The sequence below is a fragment of the Helianthus annuus genome, chromosome 6, assembly GCF_002127325.2.
Source record: "Helianthus annuus cultivar XRQ/B chromosome 6, HanXRQr2.0-SUNRISE, whole genome shotgun sequence".
NCBI lineage: Eukaryota > Viridiplantae > Streptophyta > Magnoliopsida > Asterales > Asteraceae > Helianthus > Helianthus annuus.
Window position 1 is genome coordinate 1,003,556 of NC_035438.2, and position 27,309 is coordinate 1,030,864.

The 27,309-nt window shown below is 37.2% G+C and overlaps 4 protein-coding genes across 6 annotated transcripts; 2 read left to right on the plus strand and 2 right to left on the minus strand.

Annotated features, from left to right (window-relative positions):
- Nucleotides 1–321: 321 nt before the first annotated feature.
- LOC110864283 (14 kDa proline-rich protein DC2.15) lies at nucleotides 322–993 on the minus strand. Its single transcript, XM_022113325.2, has one exon. It carries the CDS (start codon nucleotides 931–933, stop codon nucleotides 529–531), a length of 405 nt encoding a protein of 134 aa, XP_021969017.1. The 5' UTR covers nucleotides 934–993; the 3' UTR covers nucleotides 322–528.
- Nucleotides 994–4,902: 3,909 nt separating this feature from the next.
- LOC110945126 lies at nucleotides 4,903–5,801 on the plus strand. Its single transcript, XM_022186759.2, has 2 exons — nucleotides 4,903–5,314; nucleotides 5,404–5,801. Exons 1-2 carry the CDS (start codon nucleotides 4,990–4,992, stop codon nucleotides 5,418–5,420), a joined length of 342 nt encoding a protein of 113 aa, XP_022042451.1. The 5' UTR covers nucleotides 4,903–4,989; the 3' UTR covers nucleotides 5,421–5,801.
- Nucleotides 5,802–18,857: 13,056 nt separating this feature from the next.
- On the plus strand, nucleotides 18,858–22,091 carry LOC110864282 (protein NRT1/ PTR FAMILY 6.3). Its single transcript, XM_022113324.2, has 5 exons — nucleotides 18,858–19,030; nucleotides 19,124–19,256; nucleotides 19,573–19,669; nucleotides 19,854–20,416; nucleotides 21,177–22,091. Exons 1-5 carry the CDS (start codon nucleotides 18,910–18,912, stop codon nucleotides 22,030–22,032), a joined length of 1,770 nt encoding a protein of 589 aa, XP_021969016.1. The 5' UTR covers nucleotides 18,858–18,909; the 3' UTR covers nucleotides 22,033–22,091.
- LOC110864281 (oxysterol-binding protein-related protein 2A) lies at nucleotides 22,092–26,571 on the minus strand. Of its 3 annotated transcripts, none has more exons than XM_022113322.2 (8): nucleotides 26,004–26,571; nucleotides 24,889–25,251; nucleotides 24,255–24,351; nucleotides 23,814–24,163; nucleotides 23,586–23,741; nucleotides 22,656–23,177; nucleotides 22,458–22,568; nucleotides 22,092–22,376 (listed from the first exon to the last, which is right to left on the minus strand). In XM_022113322.2, exons 1-8 carry the CDS (start codon nucleotides 26,394–26,396, stop codon nucleotides 22,200–22,202), a joined length of 2,169 nt encoding a protein of 722 aa, XP_021969014.1. In that variant the 5' UTR covers nucleotides 26,397–26,571; the 3' UTR covers nucleotides 22,092–22,199. The 3 variants fall into 3 exon arrangements, with proteins under 3 accessions (XP_021969014.1, XP_021969013.1, XP_035830194.1); XM_022113321.2 differs by having other exon boundaries at nucleotides 22,458–22,571; XM_035974301.1 differs by lacking the exon at nucleotides 26,004–26,571 and adding an exon at nucleotides 25,357–25,509 and having other exon boundaries at nucleotides 22,458–22,571.
- Between the last annotated feature and the right edge of the window lie 738 nt (nucleotides 26,572–27,309).

Genomic DNA, 27,309 nt, shown 5'->3' on the forward strand with positions numbered 1-27,309 from the left:
AGAAAATTCCCGTCTTCTCTAATGTTATCACTTGTCACTAACTTGTTCGATTATACTTATTTATATAAAATTAAGTTACTTTTTAGTTAATTTGGCTTTCTTATATATCTGACGTAAATAGTTATAAGCTCAATACAAATGTTAGAAACTTCAATAAATTGTTTAATACCTATAAATCTTAGTAATTACATTAAACGTCAAATAGTACATATTCTATATTAGATTCAAAAGTTATTGAATATATTAGATTTATCTCTAGAATTTTGGTACCCAGTTTACCATCGTGCCGTGGTGAATAAAGAAGTCCGAAAGCAGCAATCGTTAACAATAATCAACACAAAACTATATATAACTTTAGTTTAACACAAACCGTTACAATGATATGATGAAATACAATATAATTAATTAATAAAAAGCATAAATGAAAAGTGATCACATGAGCCTTCAGACCTAAGCTCTTACACGAAAGAAACTTGGAAGTTTGATAAGAAAATGAAGAAGAAATCACATATTTATAAGCTGTTTAACTTAGGCACATTTGAAGCCACTTGGGACTTTCTTGCCACAAACATTAAGCAGCAAGCTAAGGGACACGGGAACATTTAGATTGATGCCCAAGACATTAGCTTTGATGGCAGTGCATAGGCAAACCGCAGCCTCAAGGTCAGCAAGGCCTTGGATGAGGGTGCAGCATGGTTTCACGGGTGGTGAACCCACTTCAACTCCAACCAACCCACCAAGCAGATTGGCACACACCCCAAGTTTCAAGGTGTCTTTAGGGCAGGTAGCCTTATTTGGCTTAGGCTGTGGTGTTGGTGTTGGTTTTGGTTTTGGAGTCGGGCTACCGCAAGTTCCACAGCCACTCACCATGGCGAAAAAGAGCAGATTGAGTGCTAGAAAGAGAACTAGTGAAGCCTTGCTCTTTGAAGCCATCTCTATAAGCCCTTAATATTAGGTGAAGAGAGGTAATCAAGGATGATTTGTGAATGTAGAGCAAGGGACTTGAACGGTTTATATAGTTGCAAGAGCTTGGTTTTTTTTGTCCAGATTTGCTGGCATGATGGGTACACTTCAACATGCAACTTGCAATGTTTTTGAAAAAAAAAAAAAATTCTAGATACATTATTAGGGTTATTGTATCTGTGTGCTAGATTAATTGTGATTGCTATTTCACCCGTTTCATAACCGAAGACTCGAAGAGTAAAAGACAAATATTGATGACGACTATGATAGGATCGAATAAAAACGTACTATCTCAAAATATTTTGTCAACTTTCAAAGTTATTCTTTCTCATTACCATGCATATTTTTTCAAATCTTGCCTTATAACCTAGCATTGATGTGACATTTGAGTTTATTCATAAATTTGGGGTTAAAATACAATTCAAGATTAATCTAGTTTGTATATTTATATCTATCATTGTCATTTTTGTTATTGTGAAACTGAATCAATTATCTTGTCTCCTTTTGTGTAATTAATTGTAGTATAAGGGGAGAGGGGTGGTTCACTAGTGATAGATTCTATCACTCCCACTATCCAATCAAGTCATGTCATGTGTACAACCAATATTCTATCACTAGTGATAGAAATGTAGGGGGGGTGGTATCACTAGTGATGGGATTCCAATGTACAAGTATTAATGCACAATGTACAAGATACCATTCATTCACTCACATTGTTCAACGCGTTATATATATAACGGAATCTACTCCATCACTCGTTATATTAGGGGAGGCGGCGGTGTTCCACGAGTGATAGAAATTTATCACGGATCATAACGCTCCCACCCCGTGTCACCTAAATACCACCTTGCGTACTCTTCAGAGTGCATATTGCATGCATATTTGTGTGGCTAACTCGCTTAGTAGAGGCATTCTTTTTTAGAGAAGAAATCTCAGGTTTAACCTGACAATAAAAAATGTGTATTAACAGCATTGCCACTACATCTCCCATATTTAATGTAGCATTTTGGATCACGGTCTCCGTTAATCTTGTTTTGTGTTTACATTGTTGGATATTTGTTCAATTGTCGATTATAATTCAATGTTGCCGTCAAGGTACGACCCAAAGAGTTACACTTTGGGCAACGAACATTTAACGGTGTTTTAATCGTTAATCACCGGATCACGAAATAATAAGCGTAATAAAAGAAACGAGTAATTATTTGGAATAATTACGGAGAGCCGATTTAAACATTATAATTAACATGTTAATTATAATATGTGTGTATAATTATTAATTATTAGATAATTAAAAGAAAACAAGAGATATTGTTATAATTATTATGAGATAATTATATGGAGTTGTGATTAGATTACAACTCTAATGTTGGTTTTAAAAGTTAAAAGATATATATATATATATATCTTTAATAACTTTTTGCAACAATATAGGCACATGACTCTCTATTATATTAGATATATATATATATATAAAAAGGATATATGGAAATTATATATATAAAAGGATTACTAATCAATCTATATATATAACTCTCAAGTTAATATCTGTACGTTGCTTTTGGAAAAAGGATTTTGATTCCTTTGATTGATTTTTCCGAAAAGTCAACAAGAAACAGAAACTATATATACGTGACTTTATTGATATTGTGGAAGACTTCAATATTGCTTTTGATCGGCTGTAACAAAAGGAACATAAAGAAGGAGAAGCAACAATTTACAAACAAGTCATTTGTTTCTTTGATTACGCATAAGGTAAGGTTTTGAACTTTATTTTCTTTAGATTTAGGTTTCGTTTGAAATCGTTTCAAACGAACAAATCAAATTTCGTGGTCAACGATCATCTAGCGAGATCGTTCGTTGAACCAAGGTGTCTTACTTGGTAGTCACGATTCTTTAATTTTATTTTAACCTATTTTGATTGTAATGAGATCACTGGTGGAAACGGTTTAGAACCGAACCTCGTGTACATGTTTTCCGCTGCGTTCAGTTTGTTTGACAAATTGATGAAAATTATTTTCCAAAAGTTACACGAAATTTCCAACAGTGGTATCAGAGCCACCTTACAAATCAAAGTAGGTTTATTTTTGATAAAGTAGTTTATAGAATTGCATGCTTAAAATCGAGTAGATTTGGATAGGATCCTATCACGTATAATAGTTATAGGCAAGTTTGTATTAAGGCCAAAACTAACACTTGTCAAAGTCTTCTTTGAAATAATTTTTGGCCTTAACCTATTTCGTTTAGCTTAATGATCGTACTATGCAAATCTGGGTTTAGAATTTTTTTTTTATGACACGCGTACTAAATTAGTTTTTTAGCTACGCGGTTAAATAAATTAAAAAGTTGGAAATATTGAAATAATGATTTTAATATGAAAGCGATATATATTTTTTTTATTAAAAAAATAACTCATTAAATTTTTCCAATCGGAAATTTAAACAAACAAAAAAAAGGAAGTTTTTTTTTTGGATTGGATCTTAGATTAAGTGGGAGCACAAAAGGGTTTGTGCTACACTTAATGGGCTCGGTTCACGTTCTTGGGCTCGAACGAACCGAACATATTATGAACCCGGAATTGCATATTTATTTATTTATTTTGCGTTTTGCCATGAGATGTTTATTACGCCATAAAATTAATAACTAATACACGATCATTAAAACGACAATTTTAATAAAAGGTTTATTAAGTATTGGATAGGTAATTAAAATAAACAGTTTATTTTAAAATACAAAAATCAAAATTGGTTTTTTAAAAATTAAAAGTTAATTTGAAAACCGTAATTAATAAACGTTATTAATTAAAATAAATTTGCGACACGACCAACTTAGATTAAATAGGGTATTTAAAATTAATCGGTCGAGTGATTGAAAGGTGTTTCAAGTCGTCACAAATTAAAACGTAAAATTGATTTTTACAAAGGAATTGTATAGCCTATGTTCATGCCATAGGCCGTACAAGTATTTTAAAACGACCCGAACTGGTAATTTTAAAATATAACCCAAACTAAAATCGATATTCTACGCCACCCTGAATTAAGAACACCCGAACTGATCTATCCGAACCCCTGGTGCTAGTGTTTACCCTGCATCCAGGCCTACGGTTTTGGTTAGGGGTAGTTCCGCGATTTCCATGCTTACATGGGCCGGGCTACAGTTCTGATTTGAGGACAAATATCACTTTTGCGACACGAGAGCGAATGTTAGTGTTTACCCTGCATTCGTTTTCTACGGTTGTGTAAGTGGGCGTAGTTGGGGTTAACGTACCAATGCTTGACAACACTCGTCATGCGACCCCAAACCGAGAATTGTGTAGTTGACACAATTGGTGATCGTCACCTACCCTTCAATCTATGCCAGTGAAGAGTGCTAAGTCCATTCACTGAGTTATGGGGAGATGGGATCTCATCCTAATTCCTAAAATTTTGTATATCTTGGGTCAAAATTGAATTAGGTTAATGCATGAAAATTACTAATAAAATTTTCTTCTAAATTCTACAGATGTCTACAAACAATTCTGATAACACCAAATTCTCGCTTAAGTCCATCCTTGAAAATGCTAAACTTGATAATTCTAACTTCATGGATTGGTACCGCAACCTGAAAATTGTTCTCAGGGCGGAGAAAAAGGCTTATGTCCTTGAAGGACCAATTCCCGAAGCACCTGCTGCTAATACGGGTGCAGCCCGTAGGACATGGGAAAAACATGTTGATGATTCCCAAGATGTGACATGTCTTATGCTTGCTATGATGATTCCAGAACTTCAGAAGAATCTGGAAAACTTGGGAGCATATGAGATGAGTGAGCAGCTGAAAAACATGTTTCAGCAGCAAGCTCGTCATGAGCGTTTTGAGGTGATGAGATCTCTCATTACATGTCGCATGCAGGAAGGTACTTCGGTCAGTGCTCATGTACTGAAAATGAAGTCTTTCATTGATCAACTGGAGCGTCTGAACGCACCCCTTAGTAATGAGTTAGCTACGGATGTGATCCTTAACTCGCTACCCAATTCATATCATCAGTTCGTAATGAACTATAACATGAATGGGTGGGAAAGAACGATCCCAGAGTTGCATCAGATGCTAAAAACTGCTGAGACAAACATCCCAACTAAGGGCAATCCAGTGCTAGCGATCAGGGAAGGAAGAATAACCAAGAAGAAGCAATCCAAGGGAAAAGGCAAGGCGAGTAAGCAAGACAAGGGCAAAGGCAAAAAGGTTGCCACTCCGAAGGCAAAGCCTCATAAAGATGCCAAGTGTTTTCACTGTGATGAGATCGGGCATTGGAAGAGGAATTGTCCCAAGTACCTGGCTGAGCTGAAGCTTAAGAAGCTGCAGATAGGAGAATCCTCAGGTATACATGTTATTGATCTATTTTCCTTTTCGAGCAAATCTTGGGTGTTTGACACTGGATGTGGTTTTCACATTTGTAATGATTTGCAGGGACTAAAAAGGATTAGGAAGCTGAAGCAGGGTGACTTAGAGCTGCACGTTGGGAACGGGCAGAAAGTTGCTGTGAAGGCAGTTGGAGAATTTGTTCTTGAATTACCTTCTGGATTGTTTATTACTTTAGACAATGTTTTTTATGTTCCTAGTTTGACTAAGAATATTATTTCTGTTTCTGCTTTAAGAGAACAAGGTTTTAATTATGCTTTTGATATTGTTAATGGTAACATTTCTGCATTTTTAAATGGCGTGTTCTATTTTGAGGCTAAGCCTCACAATGGTGTCTATGAAATAGATACTTCTAACAATAGATCAAATAATATAGTATGCTCTCTTTCCTCTAAACGTGTCAAAACTAGCTTTAATCAAACATATCGTTGGCATTGTCGTCTTGGCCATATTAACATCAATCGCATGAGGAAGCTCCAGACCGCAGGGATTCTAGAATCCACGGGTCAGGAGACTTATGATTTATGCGAATGTTGTCTAAGTGGCAAGATGACTAAGGCCCCTTTTACCGGAACTAGTGAAAGGGCCAAAGACCTGTTAGGACTCATACATACTGATGTATGTGGTCCATTCAGGACTATGTCAAGGAACGGGGAAAGATACTTCGTTACATTTACTGATGATTATAGTAGATATGGATATGTTTATCTTATGAAGTTTAAACATGAAACCTTTGAAAAGTTCAAAGAATTCCAAAATGAAGTACAGAATCAACTAGGGAAAACGATTAAGGCACTTCGATCCGATCGAGGTGGTGAATACATTAATCAAGAGTTTGATGAACATCTTAAGAAGTGTGGGATTATATCCCAACTAACTCCACCTGGAACACCACAACTTAATGGTGTGTCTGAGAGGAGAAATCGAACCTTATTAGATATGGTTCGATCAATGATGTGTCGTACAAACTTACCACACTCCTTTTGGAGTTATGCTCTTGAAACTGCTACACGTCTTGTGAATATTGCTCCTACTAAAAAGGTAGAAAAGACACCATATGAGATGTGGCATGGTAAACCACCTAAAGTCTCTTACCTTCGCATATGGGGATGTAACGCTTATGTTACCAGTGAGTCTTCGGACAAACTTGATCCTCGCGGTGAAAAAGTTGTTTTCATTGGATATGCATATCCGGTTGGTTATTATTTCTATAATCCTGCTGAAAATAGAGTTTTCACTAAGCGTCGAGGAACATTCCTAGAGGATGAGCTTATGGCGCGAGGAATTGGAGATAATCTTGTGGATCTTGAGGAAATTCGAGAACCACAAATTAATCAACCAATAGTCAAATCTGCCTCTCAACAAAATATTGTTGAACCTGAACCTGAGAGGATTCAGGAATCTGATGTAACACTAGGCGTTCGCAGAAGTACGAGGGATCGTCATGAACCTAATCGGTATTCACCTGATAGGTACGTCTTGATAATAGATCAAGAAGAGCCCTCAACCTACAAAGCTGCGATTTCAGGTAACGAATCTGAAAAATGGCTCGAAGCCATGGGCGTCGAGATGCAATCCATGTATGACAACCAAGTCTGGGATTTGGTTGAACTTCCTCCCGAATGTCGGACTGTAGGAAGTAAATGGGTTTTCAAGTTGAAAACAGACATGGATGGAAATGTGCAAACCTATAAGGCTCGGTTGGTTGCTAAAGGATTTACTCAGACTCAAGGAGTTGATTATGAGGAAACCTTCTCGCCAGTAGCCATGCTTAAGTCTATTAGGATTCTACTTGCCATAGCCGCGTATTATGACTACGAAATATGGCAAATGGATGTCAAAACCGCGTTCCTAAATGGACACCTTACAGAAGATGTCTATATGGAGCAGCCTGAAGGTTTTGTAGATCCTAAGAATCCTAAGAAAGTTTGCAAGTTGAATAAATCCATTTATGGATTGAAACAAGCATCTCGAAGCTGGAATCTTCGTTTTGATCAGAAAATCAAACAATTTGGTTTTATCAAAAATGAAGATGAGCCGTGTGTTTACAAAAAGGCAAGTGGGAGTTCTATTACTTTTCTAATCCTGTATGTAGATGACATACTTCTCATTGGAAACAATATCCCGATGTTGCAGGACGTTAAATCCTGGCTTGGTAAATGTTTCTCAATGAAGGATCTTGGAGAAGCTGCTTATATTCTAGGAATAAAGATTTATAGAGATAGATCTAAGCGGCTACTTGGACTTAGTCAAAGTACATATATTGATAAGGTCATTCGACGTTTTTCAATGCAAGATTCCAAGAAGGGTCTCTTGCCAATGGCAAGTGGAACCGTACTGAATAGTGATCAGTGTCCCAAATTGGACAAAGATAAAGAGGATATGAAAAAGGTTCCATATGCCTCTGCTATCGGTTCCATCATGTATGCCATGTTATGTACTAGACCGGACGTATCGTTTGCTCTGAGCTTGACTAGCAGATATCAACAGAATCCTGGTAAAAGTCACTGGATTGCTGTGAAAAATATCCTAAAGTACTTAAAAAGAACTAAGGATATGTTTCTGATATTTGGCGGTTTGGAAGAAGAGCTGAAAGTAAAATGTTACACTGACGCAAGCTTCCAAACGGATCGTGACGATTCACGATCTCAGACAGGCTATGTTTTTACTTTAAATGGTGGTGCTATAACTTGGAAGAGTTCTAAGCAAAGCGTGGTGGCCCAGTCGACCACTGAATCAGAATATATAGCGGCTTCAGAAGCTGCTAAGGAGGCTGTTTGGATGAAAAAGTTCATTGCTGATCTCGAAGTTATACCAAGCATACAGAAGCCTATCGAGATATTTTGCGACAATACAGGTGCAATTGCTCAGGCAAAAGAACCAAGGTCGCATCACAGCACGAAGCATATTCTCAGAAAATTCCATTACATACGGGAAGTTTTGGAAAGAGGAGACATCGTAGTAGAGAAAATTGATACTGATCAGAATCTAGCGGACCCGTTTACTAAGCCTATACCTCAAGTGAGACACGAGAAGCATGCTGATTGTATAGGTCTTAGATATGCTAGACAGTGGGTCTGATTTTGTAATTTAGTAATTTGGTGCATTTTGAACTGTAAACGGTATTTTATGTTTATTTGAATTTAATGGTTGAATGTCTTTTAAACTATTGTATTTGTGTTCAAATATTAGTACGTTAAGTATCTATGAATATTGTATTCTAAAATGTCCGTAGTCTATCAGATTCGTGAGAACCAATCTGGTAAAAGACTATTGTGAATTAGATGGTTGATCCATATCATGGATACTCAAAGTGTTGAGAACCATATTCACTGATATGATTAGTTGAATCATATTGGGCGTAACTCGTTTCAAAATGATCTTCATGGATCTTAGTCATAAGACATTTTGAATAGGTACGATCATTGTATCCTTAGACCTGCGGTACATACTAGAACTAACTTAAATGAATGGTTGCTCTTTGATTCTATCTAACGCTGTACGTAACTGGCAGTAATAAGGATAGTTTTGGGAATGATCTGAAGTTTAGTGGGAGTTGTTTGTAGCCAAAGGGATCTGTGCTTCTATACTTAGGAGAGGAACACTCTGGCGCCTTTCGTTGGTTTGAACTGGTGTGAACGCGTGGCCACGCTCGAACTAGTAATAGTTTGATAAACCACTTCAAATCAGGAACGAAATTAGAAATGGTTGAATAATATATGAGAATGAATTGGATCCATGTCTCATGTTCAACAAGTGTTCAATACAGAGGGATAAATGAGTCGATAACCAGGGCTATAGCATTTGCATAACCAAAGGTTTGATTAGTGCAAAGAATTAGTTGACATAAATTTGTCATACCTTGCCGGGGGCAATATGATGCAGCTAGGCACCCACTATTGTCTACATTGAAACTTAATCGACCAATCGACCAAGTGGGAGATTGTTGGATATTTGTTCAATTGTCGATTATAATTCAATGTTGCCGTCAAGGTACGACCCAAAGAGTTACACTTTGGGCAACGAACATTTAACGGTGTTTTAATCGTTAATCACCGGATCACGAAATAATAAGCGTAATAAAAGAAACGAGTAATTATTTGGAATAATTACGGAGAGCCGATTTAAACATTATAATTAACATGTTAATTATAATATGTGTGTATAATTATTAATTATTAGATAATTAAAAGAAAACAAGAGATATTGTTATAATTATTATGAGATAATTATATGGAGTTGTGATTAGATTACAACTCTAATGTTGGTTTTAAAAGTTAAAAGATATATATATATATATATCTTTAATAACTTTTTGCAACAATATAGGCACATGACTCTCTATTATATTAGATATATATATATATATAAAAAGGATATATGGAAATTATATATATAAAAGGATTACTAATCAATCTATATATATAACTCTCAAGTTAATATCTGTACGTTGCTTTTGGAAAAAGGATTTTGATTCCTTTGATTGATTTTTCCGAAAAGTCAACAAGAAACAGAAACTATATATACGTGACTTTATTGATATTGTGGAAGACTTCAATATTGCTTTTGATCGGCTGTAACAAAAGGAACATAAAGAAGGAGAAGCAACAATTTACAAACAAGTCATTTGTTTCTTTGATTACGCATAAGGTAAGGTTTTGAACTTTATTTTCTTTAGATTTAGGTTTCGTTTGAAATCGTTTCAAACGAACAAATCAAATTTCGTGGTCAACGATCATCTAGCGAGATCGTTCGTTGAACCAAGGTGTCTTACTTGGTAGTCACGATTCTTTAATTTTATTTTAACCTATTTTGATTGTAATGAGATCACTGGTGGAAACGGTTTAGAACCGAACCTCGTGTACATGTTTTCCGCTGCGTTCAGTTTGTTTGACAAATTGATGAAAATTATTTTCCAAAAGTTACACGAAATTTCCAACATACATGTCTCAGTAATGCTAGGCTACCTGCAATACAAGATCAATTGTCAGATGAATGCTTTGGTGGTTTTTGTTTCTAAGGTAAAGAACTTTACAAAAACTTTAGGCCATGTGTAAACTTTAGGCCATGTGTAATGGCTTAATTCGTTTTCATTATTGTGTTAAAAGCGAATGTTATATCACTGCTACAAAAAAAACTTTAGACTATGTGTAATGGTTTCACAAGTTTTCACTACTCACCAGCAAATAAAATATTATTTAAACAAAATAAATTAAAAATCTAAAAAAAGAAGAAAAAACCTCATTGGTTGGCTTCATATGCCCACCACCCCTTCCCTCTCCCAAGCTCGATATCTACCTCACAACATCCCCTTAACGCCCCGTTTCACGTCTAGTGGAGCGATGTTTCACACCCCTAACCTTCCACATCAGCTAAGTGTTAGCACCTTACATATGGTTTTATAACAATATATAGTTTATTTTTTTTTTCTTGTTTTATTATTAACCTTATATCAAATTTAATTTGCATGTATAGAATGAATTATTTATATAATATCAAATTGCAACATAAACGTGCATTATGAGTTGTACAATTTGCAGATTTGGAAGTTTTTTTGTTTATTGGGCTAGGTGTGAGGTGAGTACCTATTGCGTTCGTTGCAATGTGCGGGTCCTAGATTGAGTTAGTTATTATTTTCAACGTTTAACGTTTATGGCTAATTTCTTCGAATTAACACGTCGCAACGGGCGTGCGTGGTTCAACGATTTTACTTCTGTTTTTTGTTCAGTGATATTTTTTTTACTTTTTTTATTTTATTTTTACGAGTTCTTCTAATGTTGATGGTCGTTATCAGTGGTGTGGCATTAGTGCTGCTTGTCACGATTTTTAGAACGTATTTAACCTATTAAGTTATTACTAATAATTTGTTTCGAGTTTACCACTATACCCCTTTGGTTGACATTATGATATTTTATGACTTTTTACACTTTGTAGGAAAAATGAATTTTGTAACCAACTCCCACCCTATATTATATATAGATTACGATGAACCCGTCAAACAGGAAAAAATAGATGCGGGTTCATCGTGACGCACGAGTCCTAGATCAACTTAGTTATTTTATTCTATGTTTTACGTTTCGTTTTAATTTCTTCGCATTAACACGCCGCAACTTCAGTGTCGTTTGTAGCTGGCAGTAGTGTGACATTAGTGTTCACCCCCGCCGCAACGCGAGGGTGCTTAATACTAGTTTAATTTAATTTAAAAACTATACACTTTTAAAAGAGGTGAACAGTTTAATTCAATATTAGTGGACTTTGCCACTTCTCACGTGCTGATTAGAACATTTTTTATCTTTTTGTTTTGAGTTTTTTTTTTCCACTTCTCCACCTTTTTAGTTTTTTTTTTTTTTTTCAATTTTCTCTTGTTTAAATTTTACAATTTTTAACACCCCCGTTGTATCTACATTTGAAGGTATACAACCACAATTGCGACACTACGTACACGCAAAACTGTTCGCCCCACCACATAACACAGGTATAAACACGAGTTTATATATAAACTTGTAAAAGGGTGCTATTTTCAATCATGTGGCCGTTTGCTAAAAACAACTATTCCAATCCAATAGTTCAAGTCTTGCCAAAACCGTACTAATGGTTTCATTTCCGTTTTAATTAGACCCACATCCACTAACCCCCATCCACTTATTTTGTTAGTTTATGTAAAATGACCATAATGCCCTGTTTTTAAAAGTTAAAATATAAATAAATAAATTGTGTAAATCCACTGTCATTCCGTGTCTACCCTCTTTTTCTGCCGACAAACAATGGAGCTGATTCATTTAGTCCACCGGCTATAATAGTGCCGACACTTTACATGTGTAATTATTTGATTGGTGATTGGGTGAGATGTGAACCCAAAGTGTATTTTTTTGTGTTTTTTGTGCCAGGCTAAAATGGTGTTCCCGATGATGCTGGAAAAGCTTACTTGTCTCTGATTGGTGAGTTTCGGCTTTGACTATCTCTAAAATAGATTAAAAAAACATGCTCATTTTCATGATTTTACCATATCAAAAAACTAACAGTAGGATTCCAGTCTGACATGATTAGGCTATTTTACTACTCTAATAGATGCTGATAAACGGCTTGCAAACTTGGTTGTGCATCAACTATTTAAATAGAAACTACTTAAACGAAGAAAAAATGGATCTCAAGAAACAAAATTTGTAGATAAAAAAATTTGTCAAGTGAAGAGACAAATGTTTGGAAGTTCACGGGAAAGAAAAATATTTTAATCACAGGCCATGGGTCACAAAGTTCAAGTTAATTGGTCACAAGGTTCAAGGTTAAGTTGCAAAGCTTGACTCAACTACTATTGTTTTTTAGTTTGTCACTTATTTCAACTGTTATGGACACCATAAAAAAAGGTATTCTAGCAGCACAATGGAGCATCTCAAATTGTTGGATTGAGTCCAAAATAATATATCAAAATTGTCGTCTCTATTCTACATATTTTTCTTCAAATTCACACAATTGATTCTCATCGTTGGTTTTGTTTTTTTTTTAACGACTAATAAAAGCCTGATCATCCGGAAAACCCAATGACAAAAGGTCACTCACACCCGCAGACGCAGACGGCGTTGATGAACCAGCCCGCCACCATTCCAATGCAAACTCACTACCTTAAGGCTCACTGTAGTAAAACTCCTGCCCAACCCAGAGTAGGGATGAGCATATCGGTATCCGATACCGAACCGATACCGCCTAATACCGATCCCGAATTTCACCCAAACTAGGTACCGATACCGAAACATGTCGGTTAGGTATCGGTACGGTACGGTATCGGTATTATACCGTATTTTGAGGGTCGGTATCGGTATAATACCGATACCGTACCGTACCGATACCGAAAACGCCAAAAAGTGGATACCGATCGGGATACCGATCGGGATCGGGATCGGGATCGGTACGGGATCGGTACGGGATCGGTACGGGATCGGTACGGGATCGGTATGGGATCGGTATTCGGTGGCATATGCTCATCCCCAACCCAGAGCATTGTTGCTCTAGGCGAGCTCGAACCCATGATCTCTACCTTGGAAGGTCACGAGGCTGTCAATACACCATAATATTATTGCCTGGTTTTGTTCTTTTTATATCCTGTGAAGCAAGTCGCCCATCCCCGTAAATTTCGGTCCACTCAATTTGTTGTCTAACAATGTTAATATTCACGAACTATAGTTTGTGGAATAATATGTAGCGTTGAAATGTATAACTTTTGTAACATAGGACCATCTAGTCCGCCGTCCGCCATAGCTCATACGTGGAGTCTAAATGTACCCATGACCACACGCGTAGAGCACGACACCAGTCTTGCATGGTCTACAACGCTGAGAGGTTGGCGTGGTAAATCTCACGGCGGTGGAAACATCTCAACGGCTATATTGTTGTTAGTGAACGGCATATTCAAAAGGAATATCAATTTTTTTTTATTTATTTATACGAATATCTCAACAATTCTTTTACACATTTAACACTTTCAAACTTTTGTGAAATAGATTTGCTAAAATCACTAACATCATCATTGGAATGTGTAGCGACGGTTATTTTCAGAGTCATCGCTTCCACTATAGTGGAAATATTATATGTTGATTCTGAATCCAATTGGCACCTTTAAATGGAACTCATCATGAGGTTTTGGTTCATGATTACTTTGCCAACGACGCCATATTAGAAGACGATTCAAAATGAGTAAACAATTATTCATATGGGTTGCTAACGATTTGGAATGCATTACAAAGTATTTCAAATTGTCGTATAATGGTATAGGACAAATGAGTTTTACTACTAGGGTAAACTTCTTGTACAAATAATCTTAACATACTAAACATACAAATTGAAGGAAAACTCAAAAAGACAAGGTGGCATTTTTGTAATTATCAATAACTATCAAAGTTACTCTACAAATATACCTAAAAAAACCTAACCACTTTCCCCACCCCAAAAAAAAACCTAACCCCCCCCCACCCCCCAAAAACCTAAAAAAAAACCTAACCCCCCCCCACCCCCACCCCCACCCCCAAAAACCTAAAAATACCGAACCCCCCCCCCCACCCCCAAAAACCTAAAAAAAACCTAACCTCCCCCCCCCCCCCCACCCAAGCTAAAATGCTAAAAACTAAACCCCCAAAAAACCTAAAAAAATAAAAAAAAAACACACAAATTATTTTATTTTATTTTTTTAACATTTTTTATTAAAAATCGCTACTTTTAGTAGCAGCCAAAAAAAAAATTTTTTTTTTTTTTCTAACGAAATGTAGCGCTTTTTTAATAAAAAATGTTAAAAAAAAATTGTGTTTTTTTAGGTATTTTTGGTTGTAACTTTGATAGTTGGTGGTAATTACAAAAATGCCACCTTGTCTTTTTGGGTTTTCCTTCAATTTGTATGTTTAGTATGTTAAGATTATTTGTATTTGATCTTTTGCCTTTACTACTATATAAAAAAATCATTGTTGCTCTTCAAAAAAGTGAAGATTCTCGAGAAAGCGGCACCAGCTTGTGTAAATAAATTTTGCCAAGGCGTTTCTGGCATGCTTAGCAGTCTTGATTGTATGTATTGAGAGTGAAGTAATTGCCCAAATGCATGGCGCAGGGAATACATGCTAGGTGATCAATCGGCTCCAATTCTATGATGCTCGACATATGATGAGGTCGGAAAACTAACGTTACCCTTAGATGGCATCATATTTTTTCCATACGCAAACAACTAAAACGCCCTATGGTAAGTGTTAAGGTAAGGTTTTTTTTTTATTAGATAGCATTTCTAGTTCTAATTATCTTAAGAACAAAAGTCGATGGCTTTTACGCTACCAGGCCTCAATATTTCTTCTCCATACAAATGAAAATGCAACCCCCCCCCCCATAAAAAAAAAACAAAAAAAAAACCTTAACGGAATGGCATTTTTATGGGTGGTCCATTTTACCAGCACCCACTGTACATTCAAAGTTTGCTTTTTTACTCACTTTGCTTTTCCTTTTGTGTTTCTAACCCAAAGTTTCACAACACTAATTTTTAGTACCTCGGCTTTGCAAACATCAACGTTCAATCCCCTAGGTAGCTAATACTCCAACGTATAATATACCTTTTAAACATATTACTTTTTTAATGATTTTCGTTCGTTGATTTCCTTTTTAAATAACTTCAAAAAATCTAACTTTTTACATGTGGATTTTTATGTATATGTTCGTATAAATTCGAGTTGATCTACGTTTAGAAAAAATAAACTTTTTTTGAGAAACTAGTCAGTGAAAGTATAATTGTTTTCGTTACGTATCAAACGCGCATTGTTAAATATGATACATTTTCATTTGACGGTATAAATTCGGAGTTACAGGGTTTCGTGTTGTTTCTATTTTTTTAAAGCTGTAATGAATGAACCATAGCATAGTCATCGAACCTCAACTACATGACAGGCTCTTGGCACTCGACAGAAGCAACGATGGCCATATCTAAATTACCTGAGTGATGCCATAAGGGGACTAGGGGTGGAATCACTAGTGATGGATTCCATCACTCCCACTATCCAATCAACTAATGCCATGTCATCAATCCAATTTCCATCACTAGTGATAGAAATTGACTAGGGGTGGAATCACTAGTGATGGAATTCCATCACTCCCTCCCAATTTTTTTAATTTTCATTTTAAATTTAGAAAATAAAAATAAAACACTAAATTAAAAATTTCATTAATTTTAAAACATACTAGTTCAATTTAACATACTAGGAACATACAATTTAAAAAAAAAAAAAAAAAAAAAAAACCTACTACTCGAATTTAACATACTAGAAACATACAATTTAAAAAAAAAAAAAAACCTACTCCTCGTCCGAATCCGGAAACTCCAAACCTAGAGAACCTACTAGTTCGATTAAATCGTATCTCAACCGAAAGTGAGTTTCTTCGTTACGCAATTGTAAATTGATATCTTGTGGGACTTGAACTTGTGTAGGAGGATCCGGTACCCAATCCGGGGATATTGCACGTCCGTCGTGTTTGATCAACATATTGTGCAATATGATACACGCATACACTATGCTATGTATTGCTTTCTTGGTCATCGAACGAACCGGTCGGTGTAATATACCCCATCTACCCTTTAAAACACCAAACGCCCTCTCAACATCTTTTCTTGCCGATTCTTGCAATTTTTTGAACGCCTTTTCTTTTGCCTCGACGGGAAATGAGGGAGCTTTCACAAAAACAGACCAAGACGGGTAGATACCATCCACAAGATAAAAGCCTCGTACGTAATGTCGACCGTTAACATAGAAAGGAGAGGAAGGTGCGGTACCATCCGTTACGGTTTGGAACAACGGCGACGTGTGCAACACATTGATGTCGTTGTTTGAACCTGGAACACCGAAGTACGAATGCCAAATCCATAAATCATTCGACGCCACCGCTTCTAGTATGATGGTTGGTCTTTTGATGTCTCCCCTCACATACGCCCCTCGCAACTCTCTTGGACAATTTTTCCACTCGATATGTGTACAATCGATGCTGCCGAGCATCCCGGGAAAATGCCATCTAGCCTCGTGTGCGGCATAAATACGAGAGATGTCGTGGCTCGTCGGCTTTCGTAAAAACTCGCTAGAATACAACTTAATAACCGCATTGCAAAAAAATTGCAAACACTCACGTGAAGTTCTTTCAGACATAGCTAGGTATTCATCATATTTAGGGCTGTAAACGAACCAAACGTTCAGCGAACAGTTCGTGAACCGTTCGGCGGGAAGTTCGTTTATGTTCGTTCGTTTAATAAACGAACGAACATGAACAAGAAATTTCGTTTGATTAGTTAAATGAACGAACATGAACAGAGGTCTCGTTCGTTCGATTGTGTTCGTGAACGTTCGGTAAGGTGTTCGTGAACGTGTTCGTGAACATTCGTTGATTTGCGTTCGTTTATGTTCGTATGTTTGTGTTTTAATTGAAGATCTTTGTGCTTTCTTATAGTTTATTTGTACTTTTTATATTATTAAACTTTTATTTATTTTATTTCCCTAACAATTAAAATAGGAAACCTGCTTTCACCTTGTTTATGCATCATTTCCCTTTCATTTCTCATTATTTACATCCACGAATACGATCGACCTCCGTTCCACAATAAGGGATTCAAGTTCGAGTGCTACTCTCTGGGCCATCTATCTTTATCATTCGTCGCGTTCGCCAAATTTATTTGTGTTCGTTTGTGTTCGTGAACCGTTCACGAACACGTTCATTTCTTTAATGAACGAACACGAACATAAAATCTCGTTCGGTAAGTGTTCATGAACCGTTCGTGAACGCATTTATTTCCTTAACGAACGAACACGAACAAGGCCTTGTTCGTGTTCGTTCGGTTCGTTTACAGCCCTAATCATATTGATCGGGTGGGTTACCCGTCGCTAGTTGGCGAATGGCGGACGTGCATTTTTGAATCGGCGTGAAACTTGGTTTGCCCCTCGCATCGTAACCTTCTTGAAACCATCCCTCGCTTGCCTCGATGTCTCCAACAATCTTTAAAAATAATTCTTTGGGTAAACGAAAACGATCTCTAAACGTTTCGGAATTGTATAGCGGGTTTTCCACAAAATAATCGTTCATCAAAACTTCGTTGGCACGTATACGATCACGGCCGACCATCTTCTTCTTTGGGCGGGACGACTCGGCATCAAGCTCGTTATACACCTACACAAAATACTTTAGTGTGTCGTTGTCGGAAGACGACTCGGAATCGCTAGACATCGGAAACGTCGAATCGGTAGGGAATTCCATTTGAGAAAGATATAAAAAATTGGGTGAAATGGGTTTAAAAGATATAGATAAAATTGGGTGAAATTGGGTGAAATGGATGAAATGTGGATATATATATATAGATAAAATGGATAAAATTTTTTTTTTTTTTAAAAAGTAACCGTTGAACCAACCAACGGTAATATAACGTTCCATTTTTCGATTGTACAACGCGTTATACAATGCACGCGTTAAAAAAAACGCGTTTTGTTGATGGTGGCGGCGGTGTACAAAACGCCCATCACGCGTTTTGGGGCTTCATCACGGGACCGCCCCGGGTTCCCTAATACCATATGTAACTATGTATACAGTAACAAATTTCATAATAGATTTGATACATAAAACACAATAGTTTTCAAAACTGATTTCGGGAAACCTAAAAATCAATTTACATAAATCCAGGTAAAACAACTTAAACATAACACGAGTAATGAAATAGTCGTGGATTATTTATATAACAATTCTTAAATCATAAATTATATATTGTTAATTAAATTAGTTAATTAAAACGTAATTTGTTTCTAACAAGACAGACTGTAGATGTTGACAAAACATTAAAAATAAAATGATGTTTGGAATAAGGATAACATCTGGTATAAACCAAAATACTCCTTAAAAAGAGAAAAACAAAAAGATTCTTATAAGTTTAAAAAACATTGTGATGTTTTAACATCTATAAAAAGATAAGGTCGGCCTGTCTGTTATTTATAGTTTCTGCAGCTCTCATAACGGAGCCTCACAAAAAACAGAAACCAAACAATTTTTTTTGTATTTCAAATTATGGTTCTCCCTGAACCTGAATCACAGGTTGCAAAAACTCTTCCTGATGCTTGGGACCATACGGGCCAACCGGCTAACCGTTCCACCACCGGTGGTTGGACCAGTGCCGCCATGATTCTAGGTCCACGTCCACTACCACCACTACTGCATTTTTATGTTATTTTGTTATATAAGAAGTTATAAGTTATATAACCAGTATGATCTGATGTTTTAGGTGTGGAGGCATGTGAAAGGCTAACGACGTTAGGAATCGCCGTTAACTTGGTGACATACTTGACTGGTACTATGCATTTAGGAAATGCTCACGCCGCCAACGACGTCACTAACTTCATGGGTACTTCTTTCATGTTATGTATTGAAGTCTATGGGGTTCCACTCTAAAACCAATTGGTGATAGAGGGAGTAACCCAAGATCTTATTAATACAACCGGAAGGTCTTATTCTTTCGATGTGGGATAGGGCTCCTCCAATACCCTCCCGCACGTGTAACCCGGTCTATCAAGAGGTGTACACGTGGCCTTAACCGGCGCTGACATAGAGCCGTGGCTCTGATACCATATTGAAGTCTATGGGGTTCCACTCTAAAACCAATTGGTGATAGAGGGAGTAACCCAAGATCTTATTAATACAACCGGAAGGTCTTATTCTTTCGATGTGGGATAGGGCTCCTCCAATATTATGTCTCCTTGGCGGTTTTGTTGCCGACACGTTTCTGGGTCGGTATCTTACTATTGCTATATTCACAGTCGTTCAAGCAGCGGTAAGTAACTTTTTTTTACTTTCATTTTAGTAAAATAAATAGTTAGAATTAGGGTGTTTAATTCTTTATCGGTTCGGATATCGGTTTATTCTATTTATTCAAGTTATTTGGATTAAAAAAAAAAAAAAAATCTTGTCGCCAACCGAAACCGAACAAATTGAATTAAACATTTAATACATATCAGGGCGTTACAATCTTAACGATCTCAACCGCCATTCCAAGCCTACAACCGCCAAAATGCACCCAAACCGGTACCTCCTGCATTCCGGCCACCGATATCCAACTAACCGTCTTATACCTCGCTCTCTACCTAACCGCTCTCGGAACCGGAGGCCTCAAATCCAGCGTATCCGGTTTCGGGTCAGACCAATTCGACGAATCCGACAAAGCCGAAAAGGCCCAAATGACAGCATTCTTCAGCTGGTTCTTTTTCTTCATAAGTATTGGGTCACTAGCAGCTGTTACAGTTCTGGTTTACATCCAAGACAACCTCGGCCGACGATGGGGGTACGGGATTGTTGCGAGTTCGATCGGGGTCGGGTTGGTTGTGTTCTTGTCGGGTACGAGATGGTACCGGTTTAAAAAACTGGCGGGGAGTCCGTTGACTCAGATAGCGTCGGTTTTTGTTGCTGCATGGAGGAAAAGACATTTGGAGTTACCGTTGGATCCTTGTGCATTGTTTGATGTTCAGATTGGTGAAGATGATGGAAAAGTCAAGCAGAAGCTGCCCCATAGCAAACAGTTCCGGTCAGTTGATGTTTTATCTTCTTGTTAATTATACCAAAACGTATATACCAAAAAATTTCTATAAAATGGGGGGTCGAAAACGTATATACCAAAAACTTTCTATACGAAAACTGCATACTCTCCACTACTGAGCTAAAAGTTTGGGGGGTCGGCCGCCCCCTCCTGCCCCCACTATGCTTCGCCAATGAATAGAGAGTGCGCGCATGGTGCGGTGGCGCACATAACACGTTATTTTTTTTAAATAGGGACTATAGCAATATTATACACAAATTACAGAGAATAATATAGCCGTTTTTAAGGTGTCACTTTTTTATAATAAAATATCAATGTGTATGAAAGGCAGTGGCAGATCCCGGACTTCCTGGGAACCCCTCGGTTTGGAAAAAAAATTGAAAAAGTTAGTGAACACCTTGTATGATTTGAAAAAAATAGTGAGAATCTACTAAAAGGAACCCCTGAAAAATATTACTAAATCCGCCACTGATGAAAGGTTATAAATGAGGGTAGCATGCGTTTTAAAAGATGAATTACTTAAATTTATGTTTTGTGTAGTATAGATTAAAGTGGTACGATTAAAAATATGTTGATATATTAATTAAAAGAGATGGATCCAAGCAAATGGGGTCCTGATGAACATCACGGGCACCTGACTTGGACCCAGAGTGTCATCAGTGGCTTTTGGATCTGAATCTTGGACGGTTGTATAGGGAACACAATCCTATCTTTTGAATTATTATATGTTTGTTTCTGTGTCTTGTAGTTTTCTTGACAAGGGGGCAATAAAGGACAGTGAAAACTCTAGTGAAGTTTTAAAGCTGAACAAATGGATTCTTTCTACTTCAACAGATGTGGAAGAAGTGAAAATGGTGATCACAATGGTACCCATTTGGGCAACCACAATTATGTTTTGGACAATATATGCACAAATGACCACTTTCTCAGTGTCACAAGCCACTACCATGGACCGCCACATTGGGAAATCCTTTCTCATCCCTGCGGCTTCGCTTACCGTGTTCTTTGTTGGCAGCATTTTGTTAACGGTCCCTGTGTACGACCGTGTCATTATCCCTCTCGCAAAACGCTTCCTTAAACACCCACAAGGGCTAAGCCCGCTTCAACGTATTGGCATAGGGCTAGTCATGTCCACATTGGCTATGGTCTCAGCCGCGCTAACCGAGATCAAGAGGCTGCGCGTGGCGCAGTCTCATGGAGTGGTTAACGACCCGTCGAAGGTGGTTCCGCTTAGTGTCTTTTGGTTGGCTCCACAGTTTTTCTTTGTGGGGTCGGGTGAGGCGTTTACTTACATAGGCCAACTTGATTTCTTTTTGCGGGAGTGTCCTAAAGGAATGAAGACGATGAGCACCGGGATGTTTTTAAGTACGTTGTCGTTGGGGTTCTTTTTTAGCTCATTGTTGGTGACCATAGTGCACAAGGTGACCGGAGACAGAGACCCGTGGCTAGCCGATAACCTGAATCAGGGGAAGCTTTATAACTTTTATTGGTTGCTTACAATTTTAAGTGTTTTGAACTTTGGGTTGTATCTCATAGGGGCAAGATGGTATGTTTACAGGGAGCATAGGCTTTCTGAGAAGAGTGTTGAGTTAGAACAAGAGTGAGTATGTTGTAACCACTTTTTTCCCCATTATTTTTATCCAAATAACTCTTATATAGCTAATTTAATCAACATTTTTTGCTTTTTTAAACATGATTTTCTCCAAGCATTTATCAAAATTTAATACCACATCATATGCACTATTTAAATCTAACATACAGAGACAAGTTATCATCTGCTGCTTGACTCATTCATTTCTTGGCTACATTCACCAAATATATTCGGGCAATCGTCCCACCTACCGTCCTCTCGTTTTTCCCAGTACCCACCTACATACCGGTAGGTACCATTCTCACCGTCTTTTTCAAACCACCGTGGTTTCCATCCGTTTTCTTGTAACTTTCTTGACTGCAAAATTTAGAGAAGAGACTGGTGGTAAATTATCAGTAATACCTTGTATCATAAAACAAATGCAAGAGTTATTAATACCATTCTCTGTCTGGTCTCGAGGCGTAGCTTTTCAGCGTTTGCCATGTCATACTCTCCATTCTCCAGATGTCGTTGGTCCGGCCTGAGTCTTGAATCCGTAGGTGGAAGTTTCTCCTTATCAAAAACCAAGATTAATCAGAACAACAAGACACCTTAACCGTAACAAATATACATTCTTTTAATCAATACTGTAACTACCTTCAATCCCGGGGTTAACTCGTTCAATGTGATAGCAAAAGACGTTAAATTGTATCGAGTGAGATTAGCAGGAGGCATCGTCCTTTGCCACAACAGATTCGCATCACCTGCATCCTTCGGCTTCACTCCGTTTATGTAATACATGCTATCATCCCACTTCCCGAATAACGTCGCGTGTTTCTTACCACTAGCATCTTCGACAAACCCGTGCACCTGACGGGGATTTCGTTCAAGAATAGACTGTTCTTTAAACTTGAGTTTGCATGAGTATTCGCGGTTACCACGTATATGCATCATTCCATGATGATCACAGTATACTTTACCCAAAATAAGGTTATAAATGCTGGTTGTCACCTTGCTCCACTGGAAAACCTCACCATCATCAAATTCTAACGTAAGAACGCCAACGGGGTCGAGCTGTATCGATCGTCCCCAAAATTTTGTTCTGATGTTGCTATCACCCCAGAATTTCCACCCTTTGCCTTCAGAGTGACACGCTATTAGGGTCGGATGGTGACTAACCTGTAAAACAAACATAAGTGTTACTGTAAGAATATATATTTACCATAACGAGGGCTGTAAACGAACCGAACGCAAGGAATGAGCATGTTCATAAATTGTTCACGAACGCTTACTGAACGAGCTTTCTTGTTCATTAAGGAAATGAACTTGTTCATTAACTGTTCACAAACACTTACCAAATGCAAATGAACTGAAACAAATGTTCACAAACGTAAGCGAGTGAACGCAACCTCTATTCATGTTCATTCGTTTGACTTAATGAACGAAATTTCTTGTTCGTGTTCGTTCATTTGATAAAAGAATGAACATAAAAGAACTTCCCGCCGAACGGTTCACGAACTGTTCGTTGAATGTTCGGTTCGTTTACAGCCCTAACCATAACTTAAGAAAAACTGTAAATCAACATACCTTCTCGGAAAAGAAGCGAACTCCTCTCTCAGGGTAATCAGCTTCATAAGTTTCCCCTAGTAAAGGGTTGAACGGTTTGCAATGTCGTCCTTCTGAAGAAGCGTATCCAGAAACCGCAAAAGCGGCAACGTTTAATACTCTTTGAAGACTGTCTCCCTGTGGTCACATCACAGCTTATAGTTAAACACTTTAGAGAACCAAAATCTTTCAAGGTTATAATATTTGTACCTGTTTTCCATGGTGATAAGCTCGATCTAAAAGGTAAGAGTACTCGAGGTCCTCAAAGCACTTTTGCAAAGACGATATCGGCTCGTTAAAATAAACAGGAAGACAGACGCGTGTGAGATCCTTTCCAACGTTATCTTTAATCAGAGACCATAGACTAACCCCCTTTTCTTTCTCAGCTGGATCCGGAAGCTTCTTTCTCCTCTCAAATTCACACTCGGCCATTTCATAAGCTTGGTTCGCTAATTCGGGGAAACAATCTTGTGTGTCGTAAAAGTAAATTTCTTCATCTTCCGAAGCGTCCTCAAGCTCTTGTTTATCAACATCATCAGACGATTCAGTTGTACTCCACTCTATAATTAGAGACCATGCAAAAGCACATCATGACATAATACAAGTCATGCGATCAGTACATAGCTACATACACATACATACACAGCATACCAATATATTTATCACGCTGCAAATCGGAAAAATCCTCTCGTGTCAATTGATACTCACGTTCAGTATCTCCAGACGCTTCAACGTCAATATTAGCAGCCTGATACATACAACTTTTATAATATGCTTGCTTGATAGTTGATATAACCCGTGTTATAATTTACACAACCACCAACTTTAACATGAGGGATATAATAAAAGGGAAGCGGTACGTACGTATATAGCAGGAACTGGAAAGGTTGTAAGGATTTAATAATTTGGTACTTGAAGATGGGTCTTAAACCGTTCTTTGTCGATTTGGGACAACTGAGCGTATGACATGCTACTATAATCTAATACCGTACGAGTAGGCTCTTGCTAAATTATTGGCTGCTAGAAAAGTAATAAGATCACTACAATCACATGGGTGGGCCTTCAGTTTTTACACACTTTTAAGTTTGGAAAAAGTTGCAGGTCTGATTATATCCAGAAACTTTGTTCACATTAACTTTCTTACACACTGAGTAAGATATTAGATAGATACCACTGGTCCAACTTGCAGATACACATATATGATGTGGCATTATAACTTATAAGCAATAACTTGTATGCTACTTTGTTATCTAAAATAATAAGAATCTTAAACAGAAAAACATACCTCTAACTGTCTCAAAGTGTCCAGCAAATTCGAACGCTCTTCACAAAGAAGTTTAATCTGTTCTTGAATATCGGAAAACTCCAAGAGCATGATCTGCTCACAATCCTTGACAAGTACGTCACTAATTCCTTCTTCGAGCAGGCGTTTCTTTAACCTTTCAGTCGATAACGATATGTCAGCCCGTACTACAACAGATGGCTTATCATTCAACTGTCTTAAAGTAAATAGATTTTTCGTCGATGCCAAAGCTTCAATCCAGGCTACCCTCTCTTTCTTTGATCTCGTCCTGAGATGAAGCGTCTTTGTCGCTGTAAATATATAAAACCTCCTATCATCCGATCTACTCTCTCTGAACGACGACACCTGTCCAAAAAACGCAAGAAACAAACGATGAACAAAGGCATTACATTGTAATGTACATTCTTGCATAATATCAATCAATCAAATGAAATAAACGCGAAAACGCACCAATGACAAGATCTAAACGAACAGAGACGTGTACAGGGACAGGCCAAACTCTCACCCAAAGATTTAAACCAGCTAAATTACCAACAAAGTAGTACCACAATATAAAGCCAGGCTGCTATATATGTGGCTGGCCCCTATAAATAAATATGACCCACACAAACAATGTAGTAATAATAATAAGAGTAAACTTCCATTTTGCTCCCTGTGGTTTGGTCACTTTAACGGTTTTGCTCCAAACCTTTAAAAATAGTCATTTTACTCCCTGATGTTTCAGTTTTTTTGCCAGTTTGCTCCCCGCCTTTAACTCCATCCAAATTGTTTGTTTTTCCATTTTGCACCCCGCAGGGAGCAAACTGACAACAAAAATAAAACATCAGGGAGTAAAATGGCTATTTTTAAAGGTTTGGGGCAAAACCGTTAAAGTGACCAAACCACAGGGAGCAAAACGGAAGTTTACTATAATAATAATAATAATTTGCAACTAGCTACTCAACTGATACCAAATTCAATAAATACTCAATGTTATTTATTATTAACTTATCATACATGTATTTTATATTTATATCATTGAATTGGTCAATGGAGTCAACTTTATGGAGTTATAGTGAAGTATGGAAACAGTTACAAAACGTCGTCGTTTTAATTACCTTGAGGTGAACGGTTTTCTGTTGCTTATGACGTCTGCTTCTTCTGCTACCGGAAAACACATCGCCGATGAACCTAACGTCGTTACTAACGGAGAGTGACTCCGGATGAAGGATCTTCGAATAGGAGATAACGCCGTTACGTAACAGAAACCATCTCGATCTCCATCCTTTACCGTAATTCGTCCACTTGTATAAAACTCCGGCGAAGGTTTTGTCACCGGAGCATGATTCAGATCCGGATGACGTCATTCCGACGGCATTAGCATCGGATTTTGACTCTGCGGCCGTACACGACGGCGTTGATAGGTTTGTTTTGAGGTCCGGCGAGTGGTCTCCGGCTGCCGGAGTTTCTAGCGATATACAACATAACGGATGCATTTCTTTTACTCGCATTTTGTGAGGGAAATTAAATAAATATTAGAATCAGAAATGTTGATGATGATAAGTTAAGATAGTAATTAGTGGATATGTATACATAATATTAGGAGGTTATGGTTGAAGAAGCTAGAGGGAGATATTGACTTGAGAAAACTAAATAGAGTTTGGGGTTTTTTTCATTGATATTATTGAAATTTAAAAGGGTTAATATTATTTATATAGACATCGATGGCTCCATTTTGTAGTTTTCTTTTTTAATCAAAAATTTTGATAAAGTATTATTATATGTATAGATTACATTACAAACTACTTAATTGCTCATGTTGTTTTTTCTAAGGATTATAGTTTTCTTTAATTTAAAATTATAATAGAGATAAGTGGAGGCCGTGCCGCAAAACTTTCTAAATTCTTGTCATAGTTGGAATTAGGGCTGCAAATGAATCAAATAAACACGAATAAAACCTTGTTTGTGTTCGTTTGTTAAGAAATATATGTGTTCGTAAACCGTTCACGAACACTTATCGAACGAGATTTTATGTTCATGTTCGTTTGTTAAGGAAATGAACTTGTTCGTATTCGTTTGTGTTTGTTTGTTAATTTTAGGCAACGAACATTGACGAAAACAAATGAGCACAAACTAATGTTCATGAACACAAACGGAAACAAACGAACACAAACAATCGTTCATGAACAGAATATATAATACACCAACACTTATTAGATATTTAATTTGTTGGAATTTTGAAGTATTTAAATAAATATAAAAACTAAAAACACTAATGAAGTATTGAAAACAAACGAACACGTTACCGAACGTTCACGAACATAAATGAACGAACACGACCTCTGTTCATGTTTGTTCATTTAACTAAACAAACGAACTTCCCGCCGAACAGTTCGCCGAACGTTTGATTCATTTGCAGTCCTA

Excerpts from the sequence above, each read along its gene's own strand:
- LOC110945126 (XM_022186759.2), top strand. The coding sequence starts at position 4,990 with ATGAACTATAACATGAATGGGTGGGAAAGAACGATCCCAGAGTTGCAT.
- LOC110864281 (XM_022113321.2), bottom strand. The coding sequence starts at position 26,396 with ATGCGAGTAAAAGAAATGCATCCGTTATGTTGTATATCGCTAGAAACT. Across the intron at positions 25,252-26,003 it reads AGAAAACCGTTCACCTCAAG|GTGTCGTCGTTCAGAGAGAG; the intron begins GTAATTAAAACG and ends TTTTTTGGACAG. Across the intron at positions 23,178-23,585 it reads TTCGCTTCTTTTCCGAGAAG|GTTAGTCACCATCCGACCCT; the intron begins GTATGTTGATTT and ends TTTGTTTTACAG.
- LOC110864283 (XM_022113325.2), bottom strand. The coding sequence starts at position 933 with ATGGCTTCAAAGAGCAAGGCTTCACTAGTTCTCTTTCTAGCACTCAAT.
- LOC110864282 (XM_022113324.2), top strand. The coding sequence starts at position 18,910 with ATGGTTCTCCCTGAACCTGAATCACAGGTTGCAAAAACTCTTCCTGAT. Across the intron at positions 19,031-19,123 it reads CAGTGCCGCCATGATTCTAG|GTGTGGAGGCATGTGAAAGG; the intron begins GTCCACGTCCAC and ends CTGATGTTTTAG. Across the intron at positions 20,417-21,176 it reads CCCCATAGCAAACAGTTCCG|TTTTCTTGACAAGGGGGCAA; the intron begins GTCAGTTGATGT and ends TGTGTCTTGTAG.